This window comes from Penicillium brevicompactum (genome assembly GCF_028827555.1).
Source record: "Penicillium brevicompactum strain IBT 35665 chromosome Unknown utg000005l_segment0_segment0, whole genome shotgun sequence".
Classification (NCBI taxonomy): Eukaryota; Fungi; Ascomycota; class Eurotiomycetes; order Eurotiales; family Aspergillaceae; genus Penicillium; species Penicillium brevicompactum.
Window position 1 is genome coordinate 5,214,808 of NW_026623208.1, and position 27,064 is coordinate 5,241,871.

At 50.2% G+C, this 27,064-nt stretch overlaps 9 protein-coding genes across 9 annotated transcripts; 4 read left to right on the plus strand and 5 right to left on the minus strand.

Moving 5' to 3' along the window:
• Positions 1–692: 692 nt before the first annotated feature.
• Positions 693–2,190, plus strand: N7506_007842 (class I SAM-dependent methyltransferase; the record flags this gene model as incomplete). Its single annotated transcript, XM_056957135.1, has 8 exons — positions 693–697; positions 788–908; positions 961–1,122; positions 1,178–1,243; positions 1,426–1,575; positions 1,628–1,880; positions 1,938–2,115; positions 2,163–2,190. 8 exons carry the CDS (start codon positions 693–695, stop codon positions 2,188–2,190), a joined length of 963 nt encoding a protein of 320 aa, XP_056811469.1.
• Positions 2,191–3,877: 1,687 nt separating this feature from the next.
• Positions 3,878–5,021, plus strand: N7506_007843 (KRR1 small subunit processome component; the record flags this gene model as incomplete). Its single annotated transcript, XM_056957136.1, has 2 exons — positions 3,878–3,937; positions 3,990–5,021. The coding sequence occupies 2 exons, from the start codon at positions 3,878–3,880 to the stop codon at positions 5,019–5,021; spliced, it is 1,092 nt and encodes a 363-aa protein (XP_056811470.1).
• Positions 5,022–8,698: 3,677 nt separating this feature from the next.
• Positions 8,699–9,096, plus strand: N7506_007844 (uncharacterized protein; the record flags this gene model as incomplete). The annotated part of the gene is made up of 2 exons (XM_056957137.1): positions 8,699–8,954; positions 8,993–9,096. 2 exons carry the CDS (start codon positions 8,699–8,701, stop codon positions 9,094–9,096), a joined length of 360 nt encoding a protein of 119 aa, XP_056811471.1.
• Positions 9,097–10,165: 1,069 nt separating this feature from the next.
• Positions 10,166–11,716, minus strand: N7506_007845 (ankyrin repeat domain-containing protein; the record flags this gene model as incomplete). The annotated part of the gene is made up of 1 exon (XM_056957138.1): positions 10,166–11,716. One exon carries the CDS (start codon positions 11,714–11,716, stop codon positions 10,166–10,168), a length of 1,551 nt encoding a protein of 516 aa, XP_056811472.1.
• Positions 11,717–12,100: 384 nt separating this feature from the next.
• N7506_007846 (uncharacterized protein) lies at positions 12,101–14,989 on the minus strand (the record flags this gene model as incomplete). Its single annotated transcript, XM_056957139.1, has 1 exon — positions 12,101–14,989. The coding sequence occupies one exon, from the start codon at positions 14,987–14,989 to the stop codon at positions 12,101–12,103; it is 2,889 nt and encodes a 962-aa protein (XP_056811473.1).
• A 1,554-nt stretch (positions 14,990–16,543) lies between these two features.
• N7506_007847 (putative autophagy protein (Atg22)) lies at positions 16,544–18,403 on the minus strand (the record flags this gene model as incomplete). Its single annotated transcript, XM_056957140.1, has 6 exons — positions 16,544–16,912; positions 16,971–17,132; positions 17,184–17,308; positions 17,370–18,125; positions 18,181–18,215; positions 18,264–18,403. 6 exons carry the CDS (start codon positions 18,401–18,403, stop codon positions 16,544–16,546), a joined length of 1,587 nt encoding a protein of 528 aa, XP_056811474.1.
• A 1,365-nt stretch (positions 18,404–19,768) lies between these two features.
• On the minus strand, positions 19,769–21,220 carry bgt2 (GPI-anchored beta-1,3-endoglucanase EglC; the record flags this gene model as incomplete). The annotated part of the gene is made up of 1 exon (XM_056957141.1): positions 19,769–21,220. One exon carries the CDS (start codon positions 21,218–21,220, stop codon positions 19,769–19,771), a length of 1,452 nt encoding a protein of 483 aa, XP_056811475.1.
• Positions 21,221–23,710: 2,490 nt separating this feature from the next.
• Positions 23,711–25,324, plus strand: N7506_007849 (uncharacterized protein; the record flags this gene model as incomplete). Its single annotated transcript, XM_056957142.1, has 1 exon — positions 23,711–25,324. The coding sequence occupies one exon, from the start codon at positions 23,711–23,713 to the stop codon at positions 25,322–25,324; it is 1,614 nt and encodes a 537-aa protein (XP_056811476.1).
• Positions 25,325–25,454: 130 nt separating this feature from the next.
• N7506_007850 (putative peroxisomal 3-ketoacyl-coA thiolase (Kat1)) lies at positions 25,455–26,979 on the minus strand (the record flags this gene model as incomplete). Its single annotated transcript, XM_056957143.1, has 6 exons — positions 25,455–25,493; positions 25,554–25,665; positions 25,716–25,780; positions 25,838–26,686; positions 26,734–26,793; positions 26,881–26,979. 6 exons carry the CDS (start codon positions 26,977–26,979, stop codon positions 25,455–25,457), a joined length of 1,224 nt encoding a protein of 407 aa, XP_056811477.1.
• Positions 26,980–27,064: the final 85 nt, after the last annotated feature.

The following is a 27,064-nucleotide window of genomic DNA, read 5'->3' on the forward strand; positions in this document are numbered from 1 at the left end:
TAAACGGGGAGACTGGGTCATGTCGATTATGATATTTTAAGTATGTGTCAATCATGTAATTCGTGCACCACTCCTCGGCTTGTTGACCGACCCGCCTTTTTTCCCTTTCTTCAGGCCCCAGTTGACCAAACTGTCGGAATAGAGCGAGCCTCTGAAGGGTGCCATATATCGTAATATTTTCTGTGAGGGTGTCGGGCTGGTTTGGAGCACATGAACGATCCGGAGGGGAGTTGGAGTCCGCATCGTATTTGATTACCACCCACGCAGGCCCCATCCGTGCTAATTAATTGACCGTTAAGCCCCCGTGTCTGCGCACATCGTCTGCATCCCGAGGTGTGATCTTCAGAGCAGCATTTGATTCGGTTCTTGTGGCTTTTCTCACCCCCCTCCTGTACAAGTTTAGTACGTACCTTGTATAATTGGCCCCTCCGGCTCTCGACAGGCATTCAAACGTGAATGATCCTCGCACAAGCCGCCGCCATCTAGCCCGCTGCCGCCGCCGACGTCTTCAGGGTGCACCCGATCATTTCCATGAGAATCGCAAAAAAGCGAATTTTCACCCTTTTCTTCGATGCGTGGATTTGATGCAAGTTTCTGAACACGGAGAATTCAACCCCACCCTGACCGAACAAATCAGAGTATACCACCTGAGATTTCCCTTTTCGTACCACAACATCACTTGATCAGTGACAATGGCGTACGCCTACCCCCTGTTGATATTTTTTGCTTCTTGTTCTTGTTAGGTTATTGAAGAGTGACAGACACTGACCTCTGGATTGACATCCAGGAATCCAGATTCGCAAACCACAGAACTAGACCGTGAATTTCTCGATACTGTCACAGTCGAGAGTCGTGAGTATCAAAAATATTCGCTTGATCATCGAACGTACTTTGGACCTATCGATGAGGTACGATTCGCCGGCATTCCAGTCTTTTTTCGGTCCCTAACTCTCTGGACAGGAAGAGGCACAACGACTCGAGGATCAGCAACAAGTTTTCCAAAGGATTTTTGACAATCGGTTGATCTTTCCACCCATTCACCAACTCGAGAGGGTGTTGGATTGTGGCCACGGATCGGCTTCCTGGGCTGTCGAGGTCGCCGAAGAGTATCCCGAATGCGAGGTGAGATGTTCTCTGAGTAGTGCCCGTCAACAAACTAATGTCTGACTCTCGCCAGGTCATCGGCGTGGACATTGCCCCGCACATGAGCCCAGAGGATGTGCCTAATAACCTATGGCTTCAGGTAAGTCAGTTCAGCCCGCACTTTTCCATGATGACCCAGGTGCTTCGGATCAAAAGAAACCCCCTCCCACGCTTCAGAGTCGGCCGTATTATTGGGTCCTTCTGTGTTGCCTGCTATTGCAAAACAGCCTCGACCGGATGCAAGGGCCCCCGAAGAATGGTTGCTAATGTGTCACCGAGCAGGTCGATGACCTGAATCGCCGTTTCACCTTTCCCGCAAACCACTTCGACCTTGTCCATTCCAGACTCCTTGCGACCGGCATCAACCGATCCCGATGGCCATCCTATCTCCACGACATAGTCAGGTGCGACCCCTATCAACCCGGTTTGACCGTGCGCCCCCTGAGAGTCAATGGCTTCTCAAGTGAACTTTCGGGACTAACAGCAGGCGGTTTTAAGGGTGTTGAAGCGAGGGGGCTGGGTCCAGATGGTTGAAATATACTTCAACGTGCAGTCTGACAACGGATCACTCACTGATGAACATGCTCTGCGGAAATGGAGCATACAATATCTTCGCGCCTTGGAGGACAGGAAGGATCTTCGCATCGGATCAAAATTAAGAAATCTCATGACAGAAGCAGGGTTCGTTGAAGTGGATACGAAGATGATTCCTCTGCCTCTTTCAGCATGGTCAGCCGGTAAGTCTCCCAAGTACAAGCACGAGAGAACATTGCAACTTACTCATTTCCAAACAGACCCGAGGATGAGAGAAATAGGTGGATCCAACTGTGATAACATCAAGCAACTTCTGCAATCGCTCGCGCTATACCCTTTGACCCAACGACTACACATGTCGCCAGAAGGGTTCGCCTCCTTGGTATCCCAAGCCCAACAGGAGGCGGCAGACCCAAGATTAAAGGCATACTTCCCACTGTGAGTGTTGCCGCCCTTGAATCAACAGGCATAATCTAATGGAACAGATATGTTTGCATTGGCCGAAAACCGTGAGAGGTCGATCACAAAGGGCCACCGATGGTGACGGACAGATAAGACCAGCCTCTCGCCCAAACAATGCCTTGTATGAACCGAGAGTTGATTGGCAACATAAAACCCCTCGCATTTCGCATTCGAATACTGTATAGCGTTCATTCTGCTCTTCGCGCTTCATTTGCATAGACAGTGTTGATTTAGCGGACAGATGGTTAGTCGAATGAGTTTCCTTGATCGTGCCTGTTCCTTTATGCCATTTCCGTCGTGACAATGCGCTGAGTCCATGTGCCGCTGGCCCGCAGTGTGCTGGGATCCGTTGACGGGCGGATGTTTCCGGTGTGCTTTATCGAAGGAGGGTCGTGCGTGGTCGCGCAAAAACAATGAGTCGACTTGACAGCGAGTAGAGTACGAGACCACTCGTAACTCACTTGTGTGGTATTCCACAAGCTTTTCCACAGTTCAAAATGCCCACACGCGCCAAGTCTGGCTGTTAGTTGCCTTAACTCCACACAGAACGGGAGGCTGTCGGATCATTACAGAATCGTTTGGGGGTGCGGGTTGGAAGGATCTTCATTCGGGGCTGAGAACTGCTTTGGAATATGGTATCGGTGGTTGTCCTCCGATGATCCTGAATGCCAAATGAACTTGGAACCGGTGAAACCGACTCGAAGAAAGATTGCGAGTAGGGGGGCGTCGACTCAACGATTGGAGCTTGTGTCGATGCCCGAGAGCCCGATCCGACCATACCAATTTGGGGCATGCCCTTAGCATGCCGACAGAAAGCTTTGATAACAGAAGAGTGCCTCATGACAACGGGAAATTAAGAAGCGAGGGGACGAGATTACGAAAGATGAGGGGAGGGTTACCAAACTGACGGGAAGATGCTTCAGGAACACAACACCCTTCCCGGCTGCCTTGACACTTCACCTCACAGCCCTTTTGCAACATCGTCCTCCCTCGGGCTAAGATCGTCATACAACCTCCATTCATGTGCATCATCCGCCGATTGATTTGCTTCTAAACAATTGCACCTCAACGTTGGGCAGCAAGCCCCTTTTGACTTTCCAGGCCAGGATCTATGTCCATGATTAAGAAGTTGGAACACTGATCCTGTCTGCGCATATGGAGAGTGTCGGAACATACACCGTTCATCTATGTTTTCCCTCAAATTTATTGATACTGGTGTCCATATTTGAACCTCAACGACGTACGGAGTACTCCGTATTGATCTTTGCAGATTCACGGGAGAGAGATAGGTCAATCACCTTTCTCGGGAACACCCACACCTTCAATTGTGACCTCGGGACTCCCTTTACTCCAGGGCTTCCATGAAATCCTACAAAAAGTCCTTTATGGTATTTCATGATAGTTTTGTGAACAGTATGAGGTGAAGCTGTCTACATATCCGCTAATTTTGGCAATAGAGCCTCAATAGTATCTTGATACCTCGCATCACAGCGGCCTTCTATAGCAACTCAAGACTCCTGTGAAGCTTGCCATTGAAATGCATGTTACACTTAAAATATGAGATTATCCAGCTGATGAAGAGGAAGAATAGTTAGACAAAAGCTCAATTTGCCATCTGTATATGTGGCCTAATATTCCAGGCATCAAATATACCCGAAGGGGGAAAGCGGGGAGAAAAAAAGTTGGCGCGGATTTTCCTCTGAGCTCCGGCCTTTCTTTTTCTTATCCAACCAGCAAAATGCCTTCCACACACAACAAGGAGAAGTCATGGGACACAGATGATATTGATAAGTGGAAGGTAAGAGCGCTTTCTATTGTCCTGATTTTCCATTCCTAACAAACCTCTGCAGATCGAAGAATTCAAGCCCGAACACAATGCCGCAGGCAGTTTCGCCGAGGAGTCCTCGTTCATGACCCTCTTCCCCAAATACCGTGAACAGTACCTGAAGGAGGCATGGCCCGGTGTGACGCGCGCACTGGAGAAGCTCGGAATCGCTTGCACGCTGGATTTGGTCGAAGGTAGCATGACCGTCAAGACGACAAGAAAGACATACGACCCGGCAGCGATCATCAAGGCGCGCGACCTGATCAAGCTCCTTTCCCGAAGCGTACCCGTCACCCAAGCGATGAAGATCCTCGAAGACGATATGGCCTGCGACGTTATCAAGATCCGCAACCAGGTCCGAAACAAAGAGCGATTCGTCAAGCGCCGACAGCGTATCCTCGGTCCCAACGGAACCACCCTCAAGGCCCTAGAACTCCTCACCAGCACATACATCATGGTGCAGGGTAACACCGTGGCTGTGATGGGTCCGTTCAAGGGACTCAAGGAGATCCGCCGCATTATCGACGACTGCATGGCCAACATCCACCCCATCTACCACATCAAGGAGCTGATGATCAAGCGTGAGCTTGCTAAGGATCCTACACTGGCTGAAGAATCTTGGGACCGATTCCTGCCCAACTTCAAGAAGCGCACGCTTTCCAAGCGTCACGTGCCCTTCAAGGTCACCGACAAGGAGAAGAAGGTGTACACACCTTTCCCTCCAGCGCCGGAGAAGAGCAAGGTCGATTTGCAGATCGAGTCTGGAGAATACTTCCTGTCGAAGGAGGCCAAGGATCGCGTTCACAAGGAGGAGGTGGTCGAGAGGCAGCGACAGAAGCGGGAGGAGAAGATGCGCGAGCGCGAGAAGGACTTCGTTGCTCCCGAGGAGGCTACGCCGGCCGATCTGGAGGACAAGAAAAAGAAGAAGGAAAAGAAGGAAAAGAGCAAGCGGAAGCGCGAGGCCGAGGCCGATGTCGATGCCGACGAGGCCGCCGAGCGGAAGGAGAAGAAGAAAAAGAAGAAGAGCAAGTCCAAGGACGTCTCCGATGGAGAATGAACTGCTCTTTCTTTGTAGTATCGCTTGTATCGGTTTCGGCGCTTATGGTAGTGCATGGGTCTGGCGTTTATATGTCTTGTCTCCTGGTCCTTCGTTGCTACGTTGCAACCCGTGTACGCCCTAAGCTGGTGTGCATACGTTTACCAAAAATATTGTTCAATACCAAATGATCTACTTTCACACTACTTCATTTCTCACTCAAATGATAGGGAATTTCCTTCCTATTCAGAACTACCTAGCTGGTCTCGAACTGCGAGATAAATCAAGGTGAACATCTGCTAATGGGGTATTGTATGTAGCTTGTACGCATACGGCAAATCTTGCTAATTCGGGCTGGTTTTTTTTTTGGCTTTTTTGTTTCCTCGCAGTTCAGACTTCAAAAAATTCTTCTGGTTGTAAGCGCCCACAACGAGTGACGAATCTGTCCTCGGACGAGACATGGTGGGAATAAAAATAGCCCTCCAAATCTAGCGCGCAGTAGAGACACCGGTTGGATAGACTCCAGGGTGGGGAGCAATCTTAGAGTTGTCGTCGGTATGCTCCATAAAGACCGTCTTCGGATCTTCGACAGCAGGGCCGAACTCCGCGAAGCCCATCTCATGAGCGAAGGTTTGGTGGGGAATCCACTTCGCGCTGGTCCTGGGGGTGGTCTCTTCAAGCATCTGGTCAACCTGCTCCAGAGTGAGACCCTTTGTCTCAGGGATCAGGAAGAAGGCAAACAGGATACAGAGGAAAAGAGCACTGCCCCAGATAAAGAAAACCTTTGACCTCAGGTTTCCATAGTCTTGGTCGACAAGGTAGGGGGTAATGACGGCGATAACGCAGTTCCACAGCCAGTTGGATGCTGTGGCAAGGGCCACACCCTTCGCGCGGATTGGGAGAGGGTAAATCTCTCCAATCACCACCCAAGCTGCAGGTCCCCAGGTTGTAGCGAAAGCGGCAATGTAGAAACAGACGAAGACGATGAGGCAAAGGTTGCTGCGGTGTATTAGTAGGGTGCAGGGGACGAACGAAGCCTGGTTTATGGACTTACGCTGCGTGAGCCTCAGCTGGGAGGACAACACCGACAATGGCAACGATGAATTCGCAAAGGCACATGACAACAGCACCCCAGATAAGGAGACTGCGTCGTCCGAACTTTTCAATCATGTAGAACGAGGCAGGAGTAGTAACGACATTGACCACGTTGGTAATGACCGAAATCAGGAAGGCGTTGCTCATGCCGATCTGCTGAAAGAAAGTGGTTCCGTAATAGACTGCAAGGTAAGCGCACTGCCTTGTGCAAAGATATACTTATTTGATACAGTGACAGATAAACTTACAGATGAAGTTGATGCCAGTCCATTGTTGGAACATCTGCAAGAACACACCAGCAAGAACACGGCGCAAATTACCTCGAGGGCGAAGACCACCCTTGAAACAATCAGCCCAAGAGTTCGTTGCAACCCGCATCTCATAGTCATAGTTGGCCTTGATCTCTGCCAACTCAGCCTGGATAGCCGGGTTGGTTCGGGGCTGACCACGGACACGCTCGAGAGATCGAAGGGCGTCATCCATTCGATTCTGGCTGACATAGTAACGAGGTGATTCAGGCAGCAAGAAAAGACCAAAAGCCAGAATAGCGGCCCATATGAACTGTAGGCCGATGGGGATTCGATACGAGGAGCTGGTAGTGCGATCTTTGCAACCTTGATCAACAACAGAAGCCACTAGAAGTCCGATAGTGATAGCCCATTGATAAGCGGACACCAGAAGACCACGAACATGACGAGGGCTGATTTCGGAGACGTAGAGAATGACGATAGAGGAAACGCCACCAACGCCTAGTCCAGCGATGAGACGGCCGGCAACGAGACCACCAACGGTAGTAGTGCCAACCTGGACAGCAACACCGATGGAAAAGATCAGGCAAGAGAGCAAGATGGCAAGACGACGACCAAGCCACTCAGCAAAAACACCTCCGAATAGAGCACCAAAGAAGGTACCAGCGGAAAGAATGGAAGTGATCAGAGACTTGCGTGAGGTGGGGATAACAAAACCAGTGGGGTTATTCTTATCAATGGGGACGGTGTGACCAAGGTGCTCCTTGACGTAGTCCATGCCGAGGACACCGGAGATGTAGCCAGAGTCATACCCGTAGAGTATTCCTGTCAAAGAGTAAGAGGATTTACGTCAGTGTGGTCAGCTACAGCAAGATCAGTATAGACTTACCACCGAAGCTGGCGAAGCCACAGATCAGATAGGCGCGCCAAGTGACCGGAGCCTCAATGAGCTTCAGGTCAGAGGTACCCACAAAGCCGGTCGTCATCTTGAACGATGGGAGAACAGATGGTCTAGGGAGATTAGCAAGGACACGATTGAGAAAGCATAGAAACAAGGCAATACATACAGAACGAAGTTGCTGAAGGTACGAGAATAAAGAAAGAAAGAAAGAAAGAAAGAGAAAGAAAGAGAGTTGAGAAGCGGTTTGGGGGTGCAGCGAGCTGGGGGAGCGGAGATGAGGTGAGCAAACAAAATTGCCGCCAGTCTTTTTCCCTTTCAGAGATCAGACCAAGAAAGGCAAATGCCATCCCGTTTTCTCACTCTCGCGTGGCCATGGAGCAAGGATTACAGACGTAAATTGACGGGTATAACGCTCCGGCTGGGGGAATATGAGGCTCATACAACCCTGAATGAGAAGAATATTCGGGAAATATCGATATTGACCAAGGCGTTACAGCTGACACCAATAGCAGGCCGCAGACAATTTGAAATTGTGACCTTGTGCTATATTACAGATTACATAGCCCTCGTACAGACTCGTGTTGCTGTCTGCCCTGAGACAACAGGTTACTCGGGAAGTCAATGCGGCGACCTGGACACTTGGGTAAATACAACATCATGATGCCTCATTGCAAGGTCAGCTCCCGGGATAGAAAGCAGAGGATAGGAATTGGTTACACGGAATGAAGATCATGTTGTGCAAGATTAGACTCGAGATGAAACCCTACAATGTGTAACATTGCAGAGCTGCCCACGGGTCCGCTGATTTGAATTGTTCCTTGATCCCGTCACCATGGAAGGTTACATGTTTCAAAAGATTCGATCGAGGAAGTCCACACCATTGCCCGGTGCCCACCTGGGCAGGTTCGGCGTTGAAAGTCACCATGAAATCTGATGCTCGAAGAAGTATGTTGTCGTAAGGTGATGTGAAAACCCAACCTAAACTAGGATAATCAAAGCGAGGATGACTTTGTGCATCGATTCGTCTCGTATCAAACAACATTTTATTGATTCGCCTTGCAATGTACCCATCCAGATCAAAAAAAGAGTAATTGGCCGTATATACACCAAAAGCCGCCTGGAAACCTGGAGCTCGGAGTCGGCGCAAACGGACTTGAGGGTGCGCCGAGGCTCTTGTTGACCCCCGACACAGCCTTTTCCCACGTATCACCTGGGCAGTCGCCGAGATGCTTGTCAAGAGATTGATATCAGCGAGAGTAACATAGCTATTTTCTGTTTGCCCCTCGAAACCATTTCGGGCACATGTGTACTGGGTCGAAACTGGCCCATTCATCCGGCCTCATAGCCCTGGGCAGGGGATCGCTAACATCAGACCCATTAAACCCACTAGAGCGATATATATGACAACTTTATATCGCATCGTCATCGTTATTCTCACTACAAGACGTTGCAGCATGAATATGAACTATGACCTGCCCGCACAACGATGCGGTCATGTTGTAGGAGGGCAAGTGGTCTGCGCTCGGCATCGTGGGTACCAAAAGATCCGACAAGGAGCTTCCCAAAAGGAAAAAGGTTACCAAATCGTGTGCAAGAATGTGCAAATCGTGGAGACAAGTGCTGGCGCCGTACCCGCCGCGATTAGGTGGGAGGGTGTGTGCAGCGTCGTCAACGAGACGGCCGAATTAGAATTCTCCGGCCACCAGAGCGGTCAGCTCCTAACTGCCAGTTCTTTGATCTCAAAATAGGTGCAAGGGTCACCGATAGCCTAACAAACCGCGCCACGGAGGGTGGACTTGTCGCGCTCGATGTCACCGTGCAACATCAGTGCCCATCGGCCGCAAGTGTATAAATAAAGCAAAGCTTTGAGATCAAGCTGCCCAGTTTCAACCTTGAAGAATAGAGGATATCTTTGATGTGCCCTTCCAAGAGGCGCGGAACAGTGCATACAGTGCGCAGGTTTTACGCGAATCACGGAGCCTGACGCCCGATGCCGAGGAGCGAGCGGGATGTTACCGACCATCGGCCGCAATAATATATGAGCCACAAATTCGACAGCGCCTGAGCTCAGAGCCCTCGTTTGCAACGATGGCACTGTTCTAACTCTGCTCGACATTCCACAGCTCTTTAGCGAGGGAGAAGGTCTGTTTCCACTGACAGAGAATCTGGAATCGGCTCCAGCCTATCCTGCGCAAGAGCAGTCGGAAGAGAAGACGTCTAATGTAACTTGCATGTAGTTGGTCTTTGTGGTGGCATGCAGACGTTGACTGCCTCGCGGTATCTGACCATTCCATATGATCGGTTCACTATTCCGTTCAAGTTTTCGCTTCAAAGGCGCTTCAGCACGAAATCGTCCGGGTGTCATTGTGGATAGAGAGTAATATCTTCCCGTTTTTCAGAGTATGTAGCCTGATGATTCTCGGGTAGGCCGAAGCGCCTGAATGCTTTTGGAGGACTGTCGTGCGTACTCACTCCGTGGGACCTCGGGGGACAAAAAGCAGGGCTGCAGTTGCACCAACGCCGGTTGCAGGATGCATGTCTGTAGAAATACCTGAAAATAGAATAAAAAAAAACCGAAAATCGATCCTGAACCCTTTACTTGCCCAGGTGGACAGGAGATGTAGGTGTGATATCCAAACCAAAGTGAAATCCGACATGTGGGCCCGAGATTTGTCACCTCGGTGCCGAGAACCTTAATCACGATTCGGCCCCTTGATTCGGGGAAGTATCTCGGCGCTTCCAAGGCCGAGGGAACTACAGATGATCGAGTATACCGCGCTTCTTAGAATGTATGATTTATCATGGCTCATGGCACATCTGTCTGATTCCGGCCGCAATCTTGGAATCCTTTCGTCCCTTCAACCTTGGAAAGAGGGGCCCAGCGCAAACATATCCATGTTTCCCCATAAAGTCTCGGCGTCCTATCCACCGCCATTCGCAGCCTTCTTCTTCATTGCTTCTTCTAGTACTTCCAAAGACCAAGTATCATGCCAACGTTTTGACCAGAAAAGTGGTGTCTCACCAACTTTGTTGCTTATGTTAAAATCGGCACCATTCGCAACCAAGTAATTGACGACATAATCATAACGGCCCTTCGCTGCTAAAAGTAGCGGCGTGTCTCCCGAATCATTGCATGTGTTTAAGTTTGCATTGTTTTCAACCAAGGGTTTAACAACAGGCAGTGAGCCATCTTCTGCTCCCAGGCAAAGCGGCGTGTTCCCGCTCTCATCGCTTATATTTGGATCAGCCCCGTTCGCAAGCAAACACTGGACGACAGCCCAGTGTCCATTTTGTGCCGCACCCAGCAGAGGCGTTCGCCCAAGGTCGCCCTTTGTGTTGGGGTCGATACCGTTCGCAAGCAGAGATTCGACGGCAGACCGATGCCCCTCAATTGCCGCCCAAAATAGTGGCGTTCTTCCATGATGATCTCTTGTGTTTGGATCAGCATTGCTTGCAAGCAGGCACTCAATGACCGAATGATGTCCGTACATTGCCGCAAACGATATTGGAGATGTCTCGTGTTCGTCTTGAATGTTTGGATCAGCTTTGCTAGCAAGCAAGCACGCGACGACAGATGCCTGCCCTCTCAACGATGCCCAAGACAACGGCGTGCATCCATATGAGTCCGTGCTGTTGGGATCGGCCTTGTTGGAAAGCAGACATTTGACGACAGCTACATGACCGTCTGCCGCTGCATAAGATAGCGGCGTTCGATAATCGGGGTCGATATCTGGATGAGCGTTACTTGCAAGGAGAGACTTGACGACAGCCAAATGACCGTTTCCTGCTGCGTAAGATAGCGGCGTTCGATGGCTGGTGTCGATTTTTGAATGAGCGTTACTTGCGAGGAGAGACTTGACGATCGACCCATGACCGTTCTGACTTGCCTGGTGCAGTGGAGTTTTTCCATTCTCGTTCTCCGTGTTTGGGTCACAGTTCTTGGCAAGCAGAGTTTCAACAATCAGCCCATGCCCATTTTCTGCCGCCAATGACAATGGTGTGTCTCTACCATTGGTCTTTATGTTTGGATCGGCCTCGTTCAAAAGTAGAAGCTCGATTATAGACATATGGCCATGTTTTGCCGCCCAGGACAGCGGTGTCTGTCCAAATTTGTCTTTCGTGTTTAGATGTGCCTTCACAACGAGGTGCTCAACGGTAGAAACATGTCCATTTCCCGCCGCCCAGGATATCGGTGTTCGCCCGGAGGGATCCTGTGCGTTCGGGTCGGCCTTGGCAAGCAGGCACTCGACGGTAGAGTGATGTCCATTCGCTGCCGCCCAGGAGAGTGGGGTTCTTTCAGAAGGGTCCTTTGTTTCTGGGTCGACTTCGGCAAGCAGCAATTGAACAGTGGATGTATGGCCATTTACTGCCGCCAATAATAAGGGTGTGAGCCCATCTTTGCCTTTGCCCTCTAAGCTGACTGAGTGGGTAGTCTCTAATATTTGCTCAATAATAGTGCTGTGTCCGTTCATTGCTGCCCAGTGTAGTGGCGTTCGCTCATGCCAGTCCCTCTGATCTGGAGAAACGCGGATATCTTTCAATAAAAGCTCCGTCACGATGTCGGCACCTGCCTCCGCCGCATGTGAAAGAGCCGTTCTTTGCTTTGAGTCTCTGAGATCAGGGAAACTTCCCCAAGTCAGACATTCTCTCACGACATTGACATTCCCATTCTCTGCGGCATATGATAGTGCCGTTCTGCCTTCTGCGTCTTGAAAGTCAGGCTCTATTTTGAGTTCAAGTAATGCAAATACGACTTCGTTCCATCCGTACTGCGCTGCCAAACAAAGAGCGGTTCCTTTTTGAGTCCTTTCGATCTGAGATGGTGGACAGGTGACAAAGAGCAGTGCTGTACTCAGCTACTTTTTTTCCATGGCAGCAAGGTCCGTGTCACTAGGGAGATGCTGTGCGATGTTTTCTGCAACAAATACGTAGTGATCGATAGTCTCGCACGCAGAGACTGATTGGCTGGGCTTCTGCTCATTGAGCCAGGATATTCCATGTTGACCAAATGCTCTCTGGTTACCCTCAATCAAGGCCCAACGATATAGCTCACACAGAGCGACTGTGGCTTGTCTCTCAAGTTCGTTCCCGGATACCGGGATGTGACCTTGAAATTCGACGCCCATAGTTTCACAGGAACTCCCAGACCGAGTGCAGATGTTCCACGCCCATCGTAGAAGCTTCTCCGCTTTCTGCCAATTCTCGCATCGTCGATGCTTAGTGGCAGCCTCCCTTGCTGCTATTAAAGCACCTTCTGCTGGAGGGACCTCGAGACAAGATATCATCAAAGGTACAAGACAAACCAGCGCTTCCTGCCTGGACCCCAGTCCCATCTCCGTAAAAAGCCCGAGAAGGTCAGTCAGCAGGCTGTTCTCCAGTCGAAAGGTTTCTCCCTCTTGAACATTGACGGGCCCAAAGTCTTCGACGATGTCAAGTACGCTCACGAGGAATGAAACAAAGACTTCCTGGGCACAAGCCGACACAAGCGAGCCTTTGATTGGGGCAGACCAAAGGTCAGATTGCATGGAACGCTGATCTCGCGAGATATTTGCAGCATTCCAACCAAAAAAGCGAAATAGCTGTTCTCGTGAATTAATAGCCGGATGCATTTTGCTGTTGAATTTCTCGCCTGCATTCTCTATCTTTTTCCACACTTCACTCGCGTCGTGGGCGCTGTTTGAATCAAAGGGCATACGTTGCTGATTCTTTTCTTGCTTTGTTAAGCCGTTGATGTCGTATTTCGTTATATTGTTGATGTCCTCTCCAAGCCACATGCCCAAATCCGATTGATTCATTTGATCACTGGAAATAACCCGACGTGCTTGTACATTACTAGCCAGAGATTTTGTGAGGCCGGTATCTGGGTCTTGCACCTCTATTGCGGGGTCAGACTTCAAAGACCAAGCCCACAGTCCGAGGATGCCTTCCAACATCCGCTGATCCTTGATAATCCACGGACTGCCTTTCACACCCGGATCCTCGCGGACAAGCTCGATGTAGATAACATGCTTCTTCATATCAATTGAAGTTGCCTCCGAGAGGCTGCAACTGATGCTCCAAAAAATTGATTGGGATCCATTCATCTCAGCAATCCAATCTTTCTTGATTGTGGCTTTTGAAAGGATTTCCCTAAATGTTGCCTCAATCAGGCCACCCAGATTTCGACTTTCAGTCCGAACTTCGACCATCTCGGTCTTGAAATCTCTGGTAGACGTGGCAGACAATGTAGACGAGTCGGTAAGTGCCGCAAGTCGGGTTCGATAGGCTAACAATGTGGCAGCAGCATTGTGTGGATGTATTGGGGTTGAAGATTGGATACTAGGGCGTCTTGCATCGATTGCGTTGTCGATTCTCCAGAAGTGACGACGCTGAACATTGGATGACGGGCGACTGAATGTTGACTTGAGTGGTGGCTGAGAAGACGACAAACTCGTCAAAGGACTTCTGTTGTCACCGTCTATAGCATTCTCGGTGTCCTTATAAAGCCCTTCAATATCCCTCTCGATTGTATCTCGGCCGATGCGCATAGCGAGCCAGTCTAGCTCGTGGCCAAGAACCTCATCCGGAAAACCGGCAAAGGAGTTGTCTGAAGGCTCCAATCGCTGCATGCGGAGAGCGGCTCTCGCTATGCTCATGATTATGATAGCTCCCAGCTGGGCAATAATGACAGCTGAATGTATACCTCGAAGGCCGGTGAATTGTAAGATGAATCCAGAGATTGTTGTTCCGATGGCTATCCAGATCCCAAGTCTCGGTTCATTGGATCCCATGTCTCTCTTGGAGGTCATGTAGGTCTGCAAAGGATTTCCCCTATCTGTATAACAGAACGCATCGAAGGTTTGATCGCCGACAATTTGACCTCCTGGCTGGACCCAATACATGCACGAAATGTCGGCGTGATTCTTCTTACGAGTCCAGATATCTTTTCTGGTACTCTGGCCAATGAGGAACGCACAATGATACATTCCTCCGCAGACGAGAAAAGTTCCAATGATCATCAGAGGGCACGCATAAGGCTCTGGGGGCTTGTCATCGTTGCCCCATTTCAGGTAGTATGTTGCAAAGCCAGCGAAAGCCAAAACTCCAGCTTGCAGGGACAAGCCACCAGCAGCAATCAATTTGAACACATAGTCGGGTTGTTTCTTGATTCCGATGTTGAGAGAGAGGTTTGGTGCAAATGTAGGAGGGGGCGGACTTTGTTGCTCAGTGATTTTGGACTCCACGTCGTGTTGTTTGATCTTGTGGGTTGTGCTGTGCTTTTCGATCTTTTCTTTCTCTTGCCAGGGCGTATTCGGCTTTTCCGTGACATATTCGTGGAATGTGTATATGCCCGCTTTATCATTCGGCGGGTTTTCGAAATCGTGGTCAGGATCGTGAATAATCTCTAGCATTTTTGGGCGGCCAAAGACGCGCGCAATCCCACCATTATTGTATAGCTCACATACATCCCGGCTGGTGGAGGTACATAGCTCGGCCTCTGCGTTTCCCGCCCCTTCTTGGGCTCTGCCGATGAAAGCCCGTAGCGACGGGGTCCCACGCACGCGAATTGCAGATACCACCCCTGTGAGGATACCCATCGGTGCCATTGCGAAAATGAAGTAATCAATCTTGGAAATACTCTCACTCAGATATTGTTGTGTGATCTGTTCACCGAAAAGGGATAAGAATGGCGCAAGGTCGGTTGCGAGATTGTTTGAAAAGTCTTCCCAGCCGCCCGCATTGGCGACAGGGAGTATGACCAACATTGCGCATAAAACATAAGTGCACATATCCAGGAAATACAATTCAAGGGACTTGACAGATTGGCACCACTGAGCAGGTACCGTTCTGATATAGGCCCCCGGGTATAACAGGCTCAGCCCATTATTTGACGTCAAACAACCAGGCTGAGAATGGCAGTGCTAAAACGATGATGCACATGGAATCGCAAAGAGCGCTTAAGCCTCGCTTCTCATTTGCTGGGCTATGAGCCTTGATAGCACCTGGGTATGCAGGCGCTAGTCGGGTTTCAGAAGCTGCATCCAGCCCTAAGCCTCTGGGCCGCTCCCATGCTGGTAGTCACCATTATCAAGCATAGACTCCAGACTGGTTCACCGGTGTTTGAGTCAATTTGCAAGTCAAGATCGTCTGCAAAAATATACGGACTGGGTTGAGCTCGATCTCCCGGTGCACGTCGAGAGATTCCCAGTGGAGATCTTGACACGACAGAACTGCATTAGCGCCTTGGATGCGGGCCGGGAAATGTCCCCACTCTGGGTATGTGAGCCTTGCGAGTTTGAGCAGTGGCTACAAGCACGTGCATCAGCGGAATCGGAAGCAGAGGCTACATGTTAGACACATTCATGTGTTGTGCGAAGCCTTAATTGTGGCTGAGCAATCAAATCAACGATCATGCAGTTGTTTGTTGGTCTGGGGTGACTGGAGATGGTGGAGAAACTCGACCATCGCATTCGCGGGGAAGTGGGTGTGGAATGCTCATAATATCGAAGGCTTTTTACCGTTGGGACCAATGGTTTAGCTGGGATGCCTCAACTCTCTCCATTTTGGTAGCAAATCTTTTGATAGCAGACATTGATGGAGAGAAAGGCGTGCTTGAAGAGAGAGGCGATCGCTCGGCGCTTAAACATGGTGGGATTTACTTTCTTATCTGGGTATAGCTCTCGCGCCATAGAAGCCCGCGAGAGTGAGCACGGTGAGGTGCCCAAGTGAGTCTGACCATCCATCCATCTTGGATGCCAATCAAGCCAGCCGCATCGGTCCTTTGGACGATGCGAATTTTCGTTCGAAGAGATCTATCAGACCACACATACGGCGCTCAACACGGAGTAATATAGCCCTCGGAATCGACCACTCCTCCCTCAAACCGTGACATTCAAACGCTATGACAGAAGACGCGCTCTTCCGAGTTCTGAAATTCTCAAGGTTCTTACAATTCTCGCGCGTATATTTTCTTTGGTGCCCTTTATCAACAGGGCTCTTCCGATATCATCCTCGGCATTAAAAAAAAAGAACGGTCGGGTATAAAACTAAGACCACTTTGACTATGAGATCAGCGAAGTCGGCTCCAACACGGTACATGTGAAAATAACCTTTTAAAGAAGGGAAAGGGCCCTCAAAGGTGTGCAGTGGAGTTCTGCTGAGTGGGCGAGCTGAAATCAAACAAAACATGATTTGACACTGATTCTAAGCTGAACCCAATCCCACTTATCGAAGCATTGATCTAGCTTGTGCCTCAACTATACACAAAGGTGAATATCTTTGAAGCCGTACACTCAGCATGCTCGAATTAGGCAATGGGTTTATACCGGCGTTGAGATCGTCTCATGAGAGGACAACGACTCACTTGCGTTCATCTTCTGCAACTTATTCAACAAGAATTTTTCCTGTTCCTCCTGACTCTTTTTCAGATCCACACCTAGGAAGAGAATCAGGAAGCTCACAATGCTCAATCCAAATAGAAAGTAAAATGGAGTTGATGCATTGCCTGAGGGGCTAGCATCGATGATAGCACTTGACACGATAGGTCCAATGAATGAGGAAGTTTTGCCGATGATGCTGAACAGACTGAAGAAAAGGAATTCGTGACCGCGTGGAGTGACTTCCGAGATCATGATTTGAGAATAGCTGTACCAGGGGCAAATGAAGAATCCGTAGAAAGCTTGGTAGACCTACGGGAATCATCATCAGAAAGGTGGTAAGTAAATAGGCGGTTGGCAGAAAACATACCCAAACCTCCCATGCATTGTGGAAGCCAAATTTGTTGGTCCAAATGCCTATCATACCCCAACCATCCAGTAAAATGATTCCCACGGCAATTGTATTGAACATGGTTTTAGTCCCAAGTTTGAACCGTTGTTGGATGTTCCAGAATGCATAAATACCAACCGCCTAGAAGAATGCTGTTAGTGGTTAAAATGCCTTGGAATATGCTTGACGAACCTGTGCGGCAATTCCAACGATCAAAAGGTATGTCAACTCAAGCGTGTTATAAGCTACGATACTGTTCTGCAAGGTTGCAATAACCGTGACCGTGGTGTTGAGAGAGTCACCCAAAAGGAAATAGCCTGGTTCAAACATCCTGGTTAGAACTCAACACTCGACAGTAAACTTCAAATGGAGACTCACCAATCAGGTAAACCAGACTTTGCTTCAAATGCCAGATTTGCTTCAAAGCATGCCATAATTGCCAGATACCAGCAACCAAAATAGATCGCTTGCCAGGGTCTTGACCAGGACGTCTTTTCTCGAGCATGAACCATGGGATTGAGACGAGCAGCCACACCCCAGAAACGAAGGCAATCAATACACTCAGTCCCCAGTTGTTGTTGCTTTCGCTGTCGTTGACTTTCAATCCAAACATGATACCCACAATGATGGCCAGAATGAAGATTTCGGCGACGGACTGCACGTAAAAAGCGACGTTGGCCAATTTGCTACGCATCATGGTGTCTGCATAGTCGTACTCTTCTCGAGAAATCGTACCCGCAACATAGGCGTCAGCCTTTTCCTTCAATTCAGCGGTATTGCGGGCCAGACTCGGGAAAGCCGCAGTCCAGAAAGTGAGGGTTGTCTGGTAGGCAATCAGACCCACCATGTACAAACCCACAGCGACATGCCATTTCTCTGAGGTGTGAACACCCAGCCACCCGAATCCAATAGCATAGGCGATGATCGATAATGCAATCAAGATGTTGGGTCTCCAGTACCCGAAATCGGCGAAACTGCCAATGACCAGAAAAACTACGACCTGGATGGCGAAAGATATTCCATTTGAGAGGAGCACAATACTGTTGACAGTCCGCGGGTGGCCTATAAAGTCAAGCAGCCCATTCTCTGGTGCTGCTTGGTATAGCAAATTCTGAAAAGCAGTTGGTGCAAAATCTGGAAGGTCCAGTTAGACTTGATGACGAATTGATGTTAAGAGAGAGAGACCCACTGAACAGTGACAGGCCATTGTTTCCAATGTAATAACTAGAGTGGTTTAGTTTTCACACGGGGATCAATCAGCTATCGACGCACGCATAGTAGGCCCAGATTTCCATCCGGGTAGTGCGGTATCTCTCGTCGAATTGATCTGGTGCCGTTGGCTCTGATTTGAGACCGGCTCGATCCACCTCCACAGTGGAGTTGCTGGGGTCTTTGTGCTGATCTTGTATCATGACTTCGAGTTGGGATTCCGTCCATAAAAAGGAATACGGAAAGAGAACGAAAAGTAAAAAAGAGGAGAAGAGAAGAGAGAGAAAAAAACCAACTGAAGCGGAGACTTGGTAGCCAGCCCGCTAAACCCCGTGCCAAAACCCTCAAATCGAGCGGAGCCAGTCGCGTTGCAATGACACTGCCGATCGCCGAGATAAACTGGATTTGAACTAAGCCTATATCGCCTTTGGCTTAGCCTACCATTTGCTTATCTTCCTATAGGAGGTCCTGCTTTGACTTTCAATCTAATTACTGGACTCTGGTCCGTTGAGCCCTTGACACCTTAAATTCCAGGCACTAATCTCGACCCAGCTGGTGCCTTGGGATTTAGGCCCAAATCAGGCACTTTACCGTTCCCGTCTCCGCCGGCCGATTCTAATCCGTACACCCATCGCGCCTTTGCTCCGGCTTCGGTCACATCAATCTGCTACAAAGCTGTGTGACGTATCTCCGCTCCCCAGAGACACGGTTTGTGAGGATTCTTCAATGATTGGAACACATCTGTTTAGCACCTTGTGCTCCAGAAACGGCCAACTCGCTTTGGCAAATGAAGAATCCTGCAGCTCCATATAAGGTACATTAATTAACAATGAGTCACAAAAAATGAGAGAGAGCGAAGCAGTTGTGCTTAGCAACCTTGGAAATTTTGAGAGAGACCTCAGGATGGATCGGGATGGCATCTATAAGTACCTCATCGAAGCCTAGATCTTGGCGGACACCGGCTGACCGCTGAAATCGGGCACATATGTTTTTGGACGTCTTGTCAAAAGCACGATACACCATGTAATTATTTGCAAATCAGCAACCTTGGAAGCAGTGATAGGGTGTACTCTTGGAATCAAAGAACCCGAAGTCGGACTGCGGCGCAATTATAAGACGCTCGCCACGGATGTGGTGCGAATTGAGTTTCCACGCACGTGGCTGCGAACATTGAAATTTACGACGTACAGGGCGGGCTCATACAGTAGTCAATTCTCCATGGGCATGCGATCTCATGTGAATAAAGATTCAGTCGACTTGCGCCGGAGGCATTTTGATCCTGTGCCATGTAGCGAGCCAGGTCAAGGGTCAAGTGAATGGATTGAGTGAGTCTTACAAACAGAACTTAGTGATCGAGTTGTCAAATACAGTGGGTTTGACTAAAAAGTATGCAAAGATTGGAGACTGGCGTATCATGAAAGTAAATAAATTCATTTTGTTGAGAAAATATCTGAAGGAAAGCAAAAAAAAAATAATACATAATCTAAACAAATCACCGATCATCTACACGATGGATCGAGGCGACTAAGCCAACCAATCACTCCTAATCGCCCAACAAAAGAATGTGCTTAGAAAGTGAAAGCGAGAGCGAGGGCACCGATCAGAGCACCGAAAGCCGAGCCAGTGACACGGCCAGCGGAGTTGAAGCTAGGAGAAGAGGAGGCAGAGGTGGAAGAAGAGGTGCCGGAGCCGGAGTCGGAGCCGGAAGTACCGCTGCCAGATCCGGAAGAGCCAGAGCCAGAGCCAGAGCCAGAGCCAGAGCCAGAGGATCCGGAGGAAGAGCCAGAGCCGGAGGTAGAGGCAGCGCCGGAGGCAGAGGCGGAGACGGATGCGGAAGAGCTCTTGGCCTTGGGGGTGGTGGAGGGGCGGGTTCCGCTGGGCACGGCGGTGAAGGAGTGGGCAGCGGAGGAGCCGGCGGCACCAGCACCAGAGCCAGATCCGGAGCTAGAGCTGGAGCCAGAGCTGGAGCTAGAGGCACCAGAGTCAGAAGAGGCACCAGAGGTACCGGTGGCTGAGGCAGCGCCAGAGCCGGCCTTCTCACCGACGGAGGCAGTGGGGGTACCGGAAGCGAAAGCAGCGGAGCTGGTGGCAGACTTGCAGCTCAGGTCAAACAGAGGAGTGGTGTTGGAGTCGGAGTCGGAGATACCGAAGCTAGGGCTGGCACCAGCATCGGCGAGGATGTACCACCAGGTGTTGGTGTTGCCGAAGAGAGGGCAGGCAACCTCGTCCCAGTACTGCTTAGCGTTGGCAACGTTGGCAACGGCCTGACCTTGCTGTTCACCGCTGACGGGCCAACCAGTCTCGGTGATCCAGACCTCCTTGTCGCCAGCAGCGGCCTTCAGGTTGTTGACACCAGTTTGGAACAGACCCTCGGCATCGTCGATGGAGTTGGGCTTGGTGTTCTCGAAGTAAGGGTATCCGTCGAAACCGAGCCAGTCGACAGCCTCAATGGCGGCAGCGTTGGAGCTGTTGGTCCAAGCGTTCCAGGTGTCGACGTGACCGATGGGAGCACCGCTCAGAGAGGTGCCGGAGATGGCGGAACGGACCTGGTTGATGTAGTCAACGAGCTCGGAGGCCTCGAGACCGGGGCCAGCAGAGGATCCAGCGCCAATGGCGGAGTTACGGTAGAGATCCTCACTGCCGACGGAGATACCGACGACCAGCTTGGTGAACTCATCACCGTAGGTGCTGATGGCGGTCTTCAGAGCGGCGATCTCGTTGGCCATGGTGCCACCGGAGGCCCAGAGACCGAGGAGGAGCTCGGTCTTCTCCTTGATAGCAGCGGGAATGGCCTCGATTGGGCCGTTGGTGGTGCCACCCTGGATCATGGTGTACAGACGAGCACTGGTGAAGGCATGGTCGGTGTTGACGAGGTTCTTGGCGGTCTGGAACTCGGTCTCGAAGTCGGCCTGGGTCCTGACGCTGCCATCACCCTTGGTGGCACCGTAGTTGAAACCTTGAGAAACGGCCTCGGAGGTGGCGACGGCCATCGCCAGGGCAAAGAATTGAGCAGAACGCATTTTGAAGAAGCGAATGTATGTAGCGAAAGTGTGTGAAGAATGAAATGTGGAAAATAGGAAAGCCTGGAGCAAAAGAGTGTAGCCAGGAAATAAGGGAAGAAATTGAAGTAGAAAGTGAAAATGAAAACGGAAATTGACGAGAAGAAGAAACAACTTTGAAGACGAAAGCGAAAGGTTCCAGACAGCGAGTTCCGGTCTAGAATCCGCCACTACGCTGTTCGGCGGATCCAGTGGGTCACGACACGTTTGCCCGCCCACTTTAACCCAATTTAGGGAAAGCCGATTGGCCCGACCGTCGAATCATTGATTCCAAAAATATGCAGAATCTAGTGGATCCTGAGGCTTCATTCGATGATTTGCTCGATCTCCCCGGATATTTCCATCCGCTTCCTTGAAATATTCCTCTCTGTCCATTTTCAGTCGCTTGGACACTGGTCAGCATCCGACAATCCTTACCCCAAAAGTGGGCACACCCTGAATTTTGTCATCGGTGGGGTCCATCTGACCCTATGCACACAAACTAGGGCGACGACGGAGGCACCCTGTCTGGTGGAGCACTGGGTGTCATTGCAGAGACATTGTATCTGCATCAGGGGGTTCATTAATTTCCCATATATTACTGTCTATTCTTAGACCCCCCTTTATGAGTATAAGCACTCTTTGTTGCTGATCAGCAGAAAAGGGGACATTAGTCTCCTGCAAGGTACGGAGTACGGAGGACTGTTGTCAATGCCCAAATGTGATCTCTGCAATAATTCGTCTCGGAGTGGGCCGATTTGCCCCCCCGACCCAATTTCCACCGCTTTGACAATTTTGTATGATCATTGGACTCGGCATTTTGTTGTCATCAAACTTGCTCACCAAGTCTGCATTCTGTGATATGAGGCGCCTGTGTCTCGGAGCATATCCAGATACCTTCAATTACAAGGGCCGACCATGGCATTCGGAGACCGATTGTCACAATCAAACATCCTCGAGGATGTGTTTAAAAACTCCGTGACGAGGACTAATTATTGTGCTTGTACGGACACATGCTTACCAACCACAATCGACTAACTAACTACTCCGTATATCACGTTTTGGTTTCGCATTTGAGTCGCCTTTCGATGTACCGAAAAAAGCCAACATTTATAATTTTCGTGTCTGAAACTTGTTCCTGGGTGGTGGTCAGGCTGGGCTAATCAGTATCGTGTTTCTCGTCGGCCAAATCGATGTTGTTGTTAGAAGTCCCGAGGTCTGCATCAATGGAGCACCCGCAAGCAGCGACCAAGAGCTCGGGGTGTCTATCACATTAACAACCCTGGTTCATGATAGCGAGTCCTCCAAGTTTTGAACAGCACCGTGATGAGGTTTAAAACAATATAATAACATCTCTTTCCGGGGAAATCTCAAACTCTATCAATCGAAAATGCTCAAGGACTATCACGGCTCCGAAACTCGATTTCCACCGTTCAACTCGAGTTCGATGTGATGTACGGAGTACGGAGTAGGTGTCTGTCTATCACTTTGGTGTAGGTTTTGCTGTTTCTCGTTAACCTTGGAGTGATACAACATTGGAAAGATAAGCCACCTGGGCATTATCCCACGAGGGAAGAAAATCAAGCGAGTTTAACTCAAAAGTTCGAGTTGATCCACGTTCCAGTGTTAGGTAATCTTAGCAAACTCAAAGCTGGAATCCCTTACAGGATCATCTTGGTATCAAATCGGGTTATTTCTATCGAGTAGACCGAGGGTTACTTGACATTCATCATGGTCAAGGTATTGGCGACCTCCAGGATTTCCAAGTTGTGGGTTGTGGTAAACGGTAGACTAGGCTGGTAGTCCTTTCTTCTGATGGTTCCGCGGAATTTGAAACCTTGAGAGTGCCAAGGTGCCCAGATGAGAGGTGCTCAAATGAGATATTCAAAACTTCCCCCAAGCTGCTCACCTACCTACCTACATCTATGGATGAGGGTTGAGCCTTGGCAGGTACCAGCATGTCTTTTGTACCACTTGTGCCTTTCCATTTTTGCCTCCCGAGGTCTTGTCAGCATATAAGCAACGATATATTCATTTCATTGACATGCATGCCATGCCGTCTCTGCTGCGCCGTGAATTGATCCTCCTTGTGACTTCAGGAGATAGGCGCTATGGATCCATACTACACACCCTTGGAGTATTCGGCCTAATCTTCCCGAGGTCGCAACATATCCACGGATATCACCTGGGTGCTGACTTGTCGAGGCTCGCCCGTGAAACAGGAACCCTTGAAGCATTTACACAAAGTGGGTGGAAATAATGGATGCTACTTACTACTCCAGGGCTGAAGCCAGGCTCGACTTTTGAACAGTCGCCCGAGAATATGATCGCCCCAGGGCTGCTATCAATCATCCATATCCACGGGTGATGTGGGTGCTAAGAAGTGGGGTAATCCATCAAATCTTCCTCCCACTTCACCTCACCCAGTTCCAAGGCTACAACGAAAGAACAGCTGTGTTGCTCATCTCAGATATGCCAGACCCTATGCATTTACAAGAAGTTCTGGACTCCATTGCACGTCGCCACAGAGGCCCAGGAGGCGCCATTGCCGTCCTCAAAGAAGGCAAACTCCTCGGCCAACGCGTATGGGGATTCGCCGACCTCACTAAGCGAATTCCATTGACGGCGCAAACGCAACTACCTATATGTTCAATCACCAAACAATTTGTGTGCGCTTTGCTCTTTGACCTGGAACGCAATCCACCACCAACTCTGGCCAATGTGGACATTCGTGCCAAGTTGTCGGATCTTTTAGCCGAAATCTTAGACACAGATCTTATCAAAGGCGGCCTGACCATCGATCAGCTATGCAACATGCAGTCTGGTCTGCGCGATTACTGGGCCATGACCACTCTCCTGGGCGCCAAGCCTGATGATGAGTTCTTGGTTGATAGGGATTGTCCGCCCATGCTCGAACGGACAAAGTCTTTCCAATTTGAGCCGGGAACGCAATTTTCGTATTGTAATTTGAATTTCCATCTCCTTGCGCGAGTCATTGAACGCGCAACGGGCGAATCTTTGGGCAAACTTCTTGAAGAACGCGTCCTTCGTCAGGCCGGTATGGAATCTGCATTCCTGTGCCCGAATACCGCGAAGCATCCAGAGCCATGTGTTGGCTATGAAGGGAATGAGACGCACGGGTTTGTACCGGCGGTCAACCGCATGGAGTGGTCTGGTGATGCGGGTCTGGTGGCTTCATTGGATGATATGATCGCCTATGAAAAGTATCTAGACGACTGTATCACCTCGGGCGAGCCAAACTGGTATCAAGCCGCTATCAATGGGCCAAAATTCAAGGATGGCACGTCTGCTACTTACGGTGATGGGCTGAGTCATGTAATGGTAGGCAATGTGAAGACCGTGGGTCACGGTGGTGCTCTGCGAGGGTTCCGTTTGGACCGTCGGCATGCGCCGAGCGAGCAGTTGTCCGTCGTTGCTCTATTGAACAGTGATGCGGATGCATCAGAACTGACTGATGAGATCTTGCGAAAGGTTTTGGGTATTGCTCAGCCGGCGGTGAGTACTATCAAACCGACCGAGAAGTGGTTCGGGGCCTTCATTGACCAGCATACTGGATTATCACTTGTTGTGGCCAAGGGCGCGCGAGAGGGAGAGATTGCGGTTAGCTACGCAGGAGACTCGGAAAATTTGAAATTGTCCGCGGAGACGAATGCGAAGAACACCCACACGCTTGCAACAATTGATGGGGACTCGCTGATCGTGCACCGCGTGAGAGACAACCAAAAGCAGTTCATTGCCACGCGCATTGTCCCTGATGAATCCATCCTGAAGGAAACATCTTTCCAAGGTATCTACCACTGCAAGGAGATTGACTCTACTTTCCATTGCATTGGCGAGGCGGGAACCCTCTACGGCGCTTTCGATGGATATCTCGGAGAAGGACATGCAACCCCAATGAAATACCTGGGAGGAGATGTGTGGGTCTTGACTTGTCCTCGTGGACTGGATGCGCCAGCGCCAGGAGACTGGACTGTGAATTTCCATCGAAATGAAATGGATACCGTGAGCGGATTTACCATCGGTTGTTGGTTGGCCAGGGGCATTGAATATATCAAGCGAGATTGAGTACCGAAAGCGATAGAGATCAAGCGATATCCGATTTACATTATCAAGGTCGTATTCAGGGCGCAACAACAAATGTATAATTACAGGTTCAGCGTAATCCTCTGCCTGGGAATGATATAATTTCAACCGCTTAATGCTCAGAAACGAAAATACCGGCCATTCCCATGCCCTATTGGAAAAAAAAGTCAGTATACTGAGACGACCGGAAAAATGTACGAGGGATGCTTACAGTTCCAACACACATTGACGTCACAGCGACGCGCTTGTCCTGGCGGCGCAGCTCGGACAGAGCAGTAACGACCTGGCGCGCACCAGTGGCGCCGAGAGGGTGACCGAAAGCACTTCCAAATATTAGCAGGGCCCACAAAAGAAAGACGCGGGGAATACTCACATGGCACCGCCACGGGGGTTGACCTTTGACTCATCGAGGGCCAACTTATTGACACAGTAGACACCCTATAGCAGACATGAATGTTAGGCACGGAACAGCCAGGGCAAATGTTGTAAGCTTACCATTGAGGAGAAAGCCTCGTTAATTTCAAAGATATCAATATCATCCTTGCTCAGGTTGAACTTGCTCAGGATCTTGGGGATAGCGAGAGATGGTCCAATACCCATGATGCGAGGCTCAAGACCAGAAACGGTAGCACCGCAGAACTTGGCAACAATGGGCTGGCCAAGCTCCTGGGCGCGCGAACGCTTCATCAGAACGAGAGCGGCGGCGCCATCAGTGATCTGACTGGCGTTACCACCAGTGGTAGCACTAGGAGCCCACTGGGGGAAGGCAGCGCGGACTTTACCAAGGGACTCGGGAGTAGTACCGTATCGAATACCATCGTCACGGTCAACGACAACATCCTTGACCTCACCGGTCTTGGGGTCCTTGATCTGGGTCTTGACAGGGACAATTTCATCATTGAGCCAACCGGCCTTCTGGGCGCGCTCGGCCTTCTGGAAGCTCTTCGCGGCGAAGGCGTCGTGCTGCTGGCGCGTGATGCCGAATTGGTTGGCGACATTCTCGGAGGTCTGGCCCATAGGCTGGGAGTTCTGGGACGCGATGGGATGCTTGGCGATTTTCTCGGACATTTCGGGGGCGCCGCCGTCGGCGTTCTTGCTCATGCTCTCGGCTCCGACGGCCACACCAACATCAATCGAACCCGCGATGATTTGGTTGGCAATGTTTTGCACAGCCAGGAGGCCGGAGGAACAGAAACGGTTGGCAATGGAGGCGGCCGCAGTCACGGGGAATCCGGCAGCCAGGACAGCGGAGCGGGCGACATAGGCGTTGCCGGGGCAGAGGACGTTTCCGACGCAGACATCTTCGACGAGGCTGGGGTCGAGCTTGGAGTTCTCGCGCACGCTCTGTGATGGATTAGCTAGGTCATTGACCTATTCCTGGAAATACATACGGTAAGAAGTGAGACCAGAAGGTCATCTACTGTTGTATCCTTCAGACCACCCTTGCGGGCCTTGGTCAGGGGGTACGGGCGAGATAGGTGATAACCTGCAGAGCTGTTTAGGGGAATGCCATATCTCAATTGCTATCGGCGACTTACGATATCATCGGCATTCTTCGCGAGGATCTTCTGGCGGGCCGAGCCAGGAGCCGCGAGCTGGTTGGCGACAGAGTTCAAACGTTGCTGTGCTGACGACATGATGAATATGAGTACTTGTATGCGTAGATGAAAGCAAAACGGAGCAGATCTCACAGTTTTATTTCTCCCGACGATCGGTGGGTCG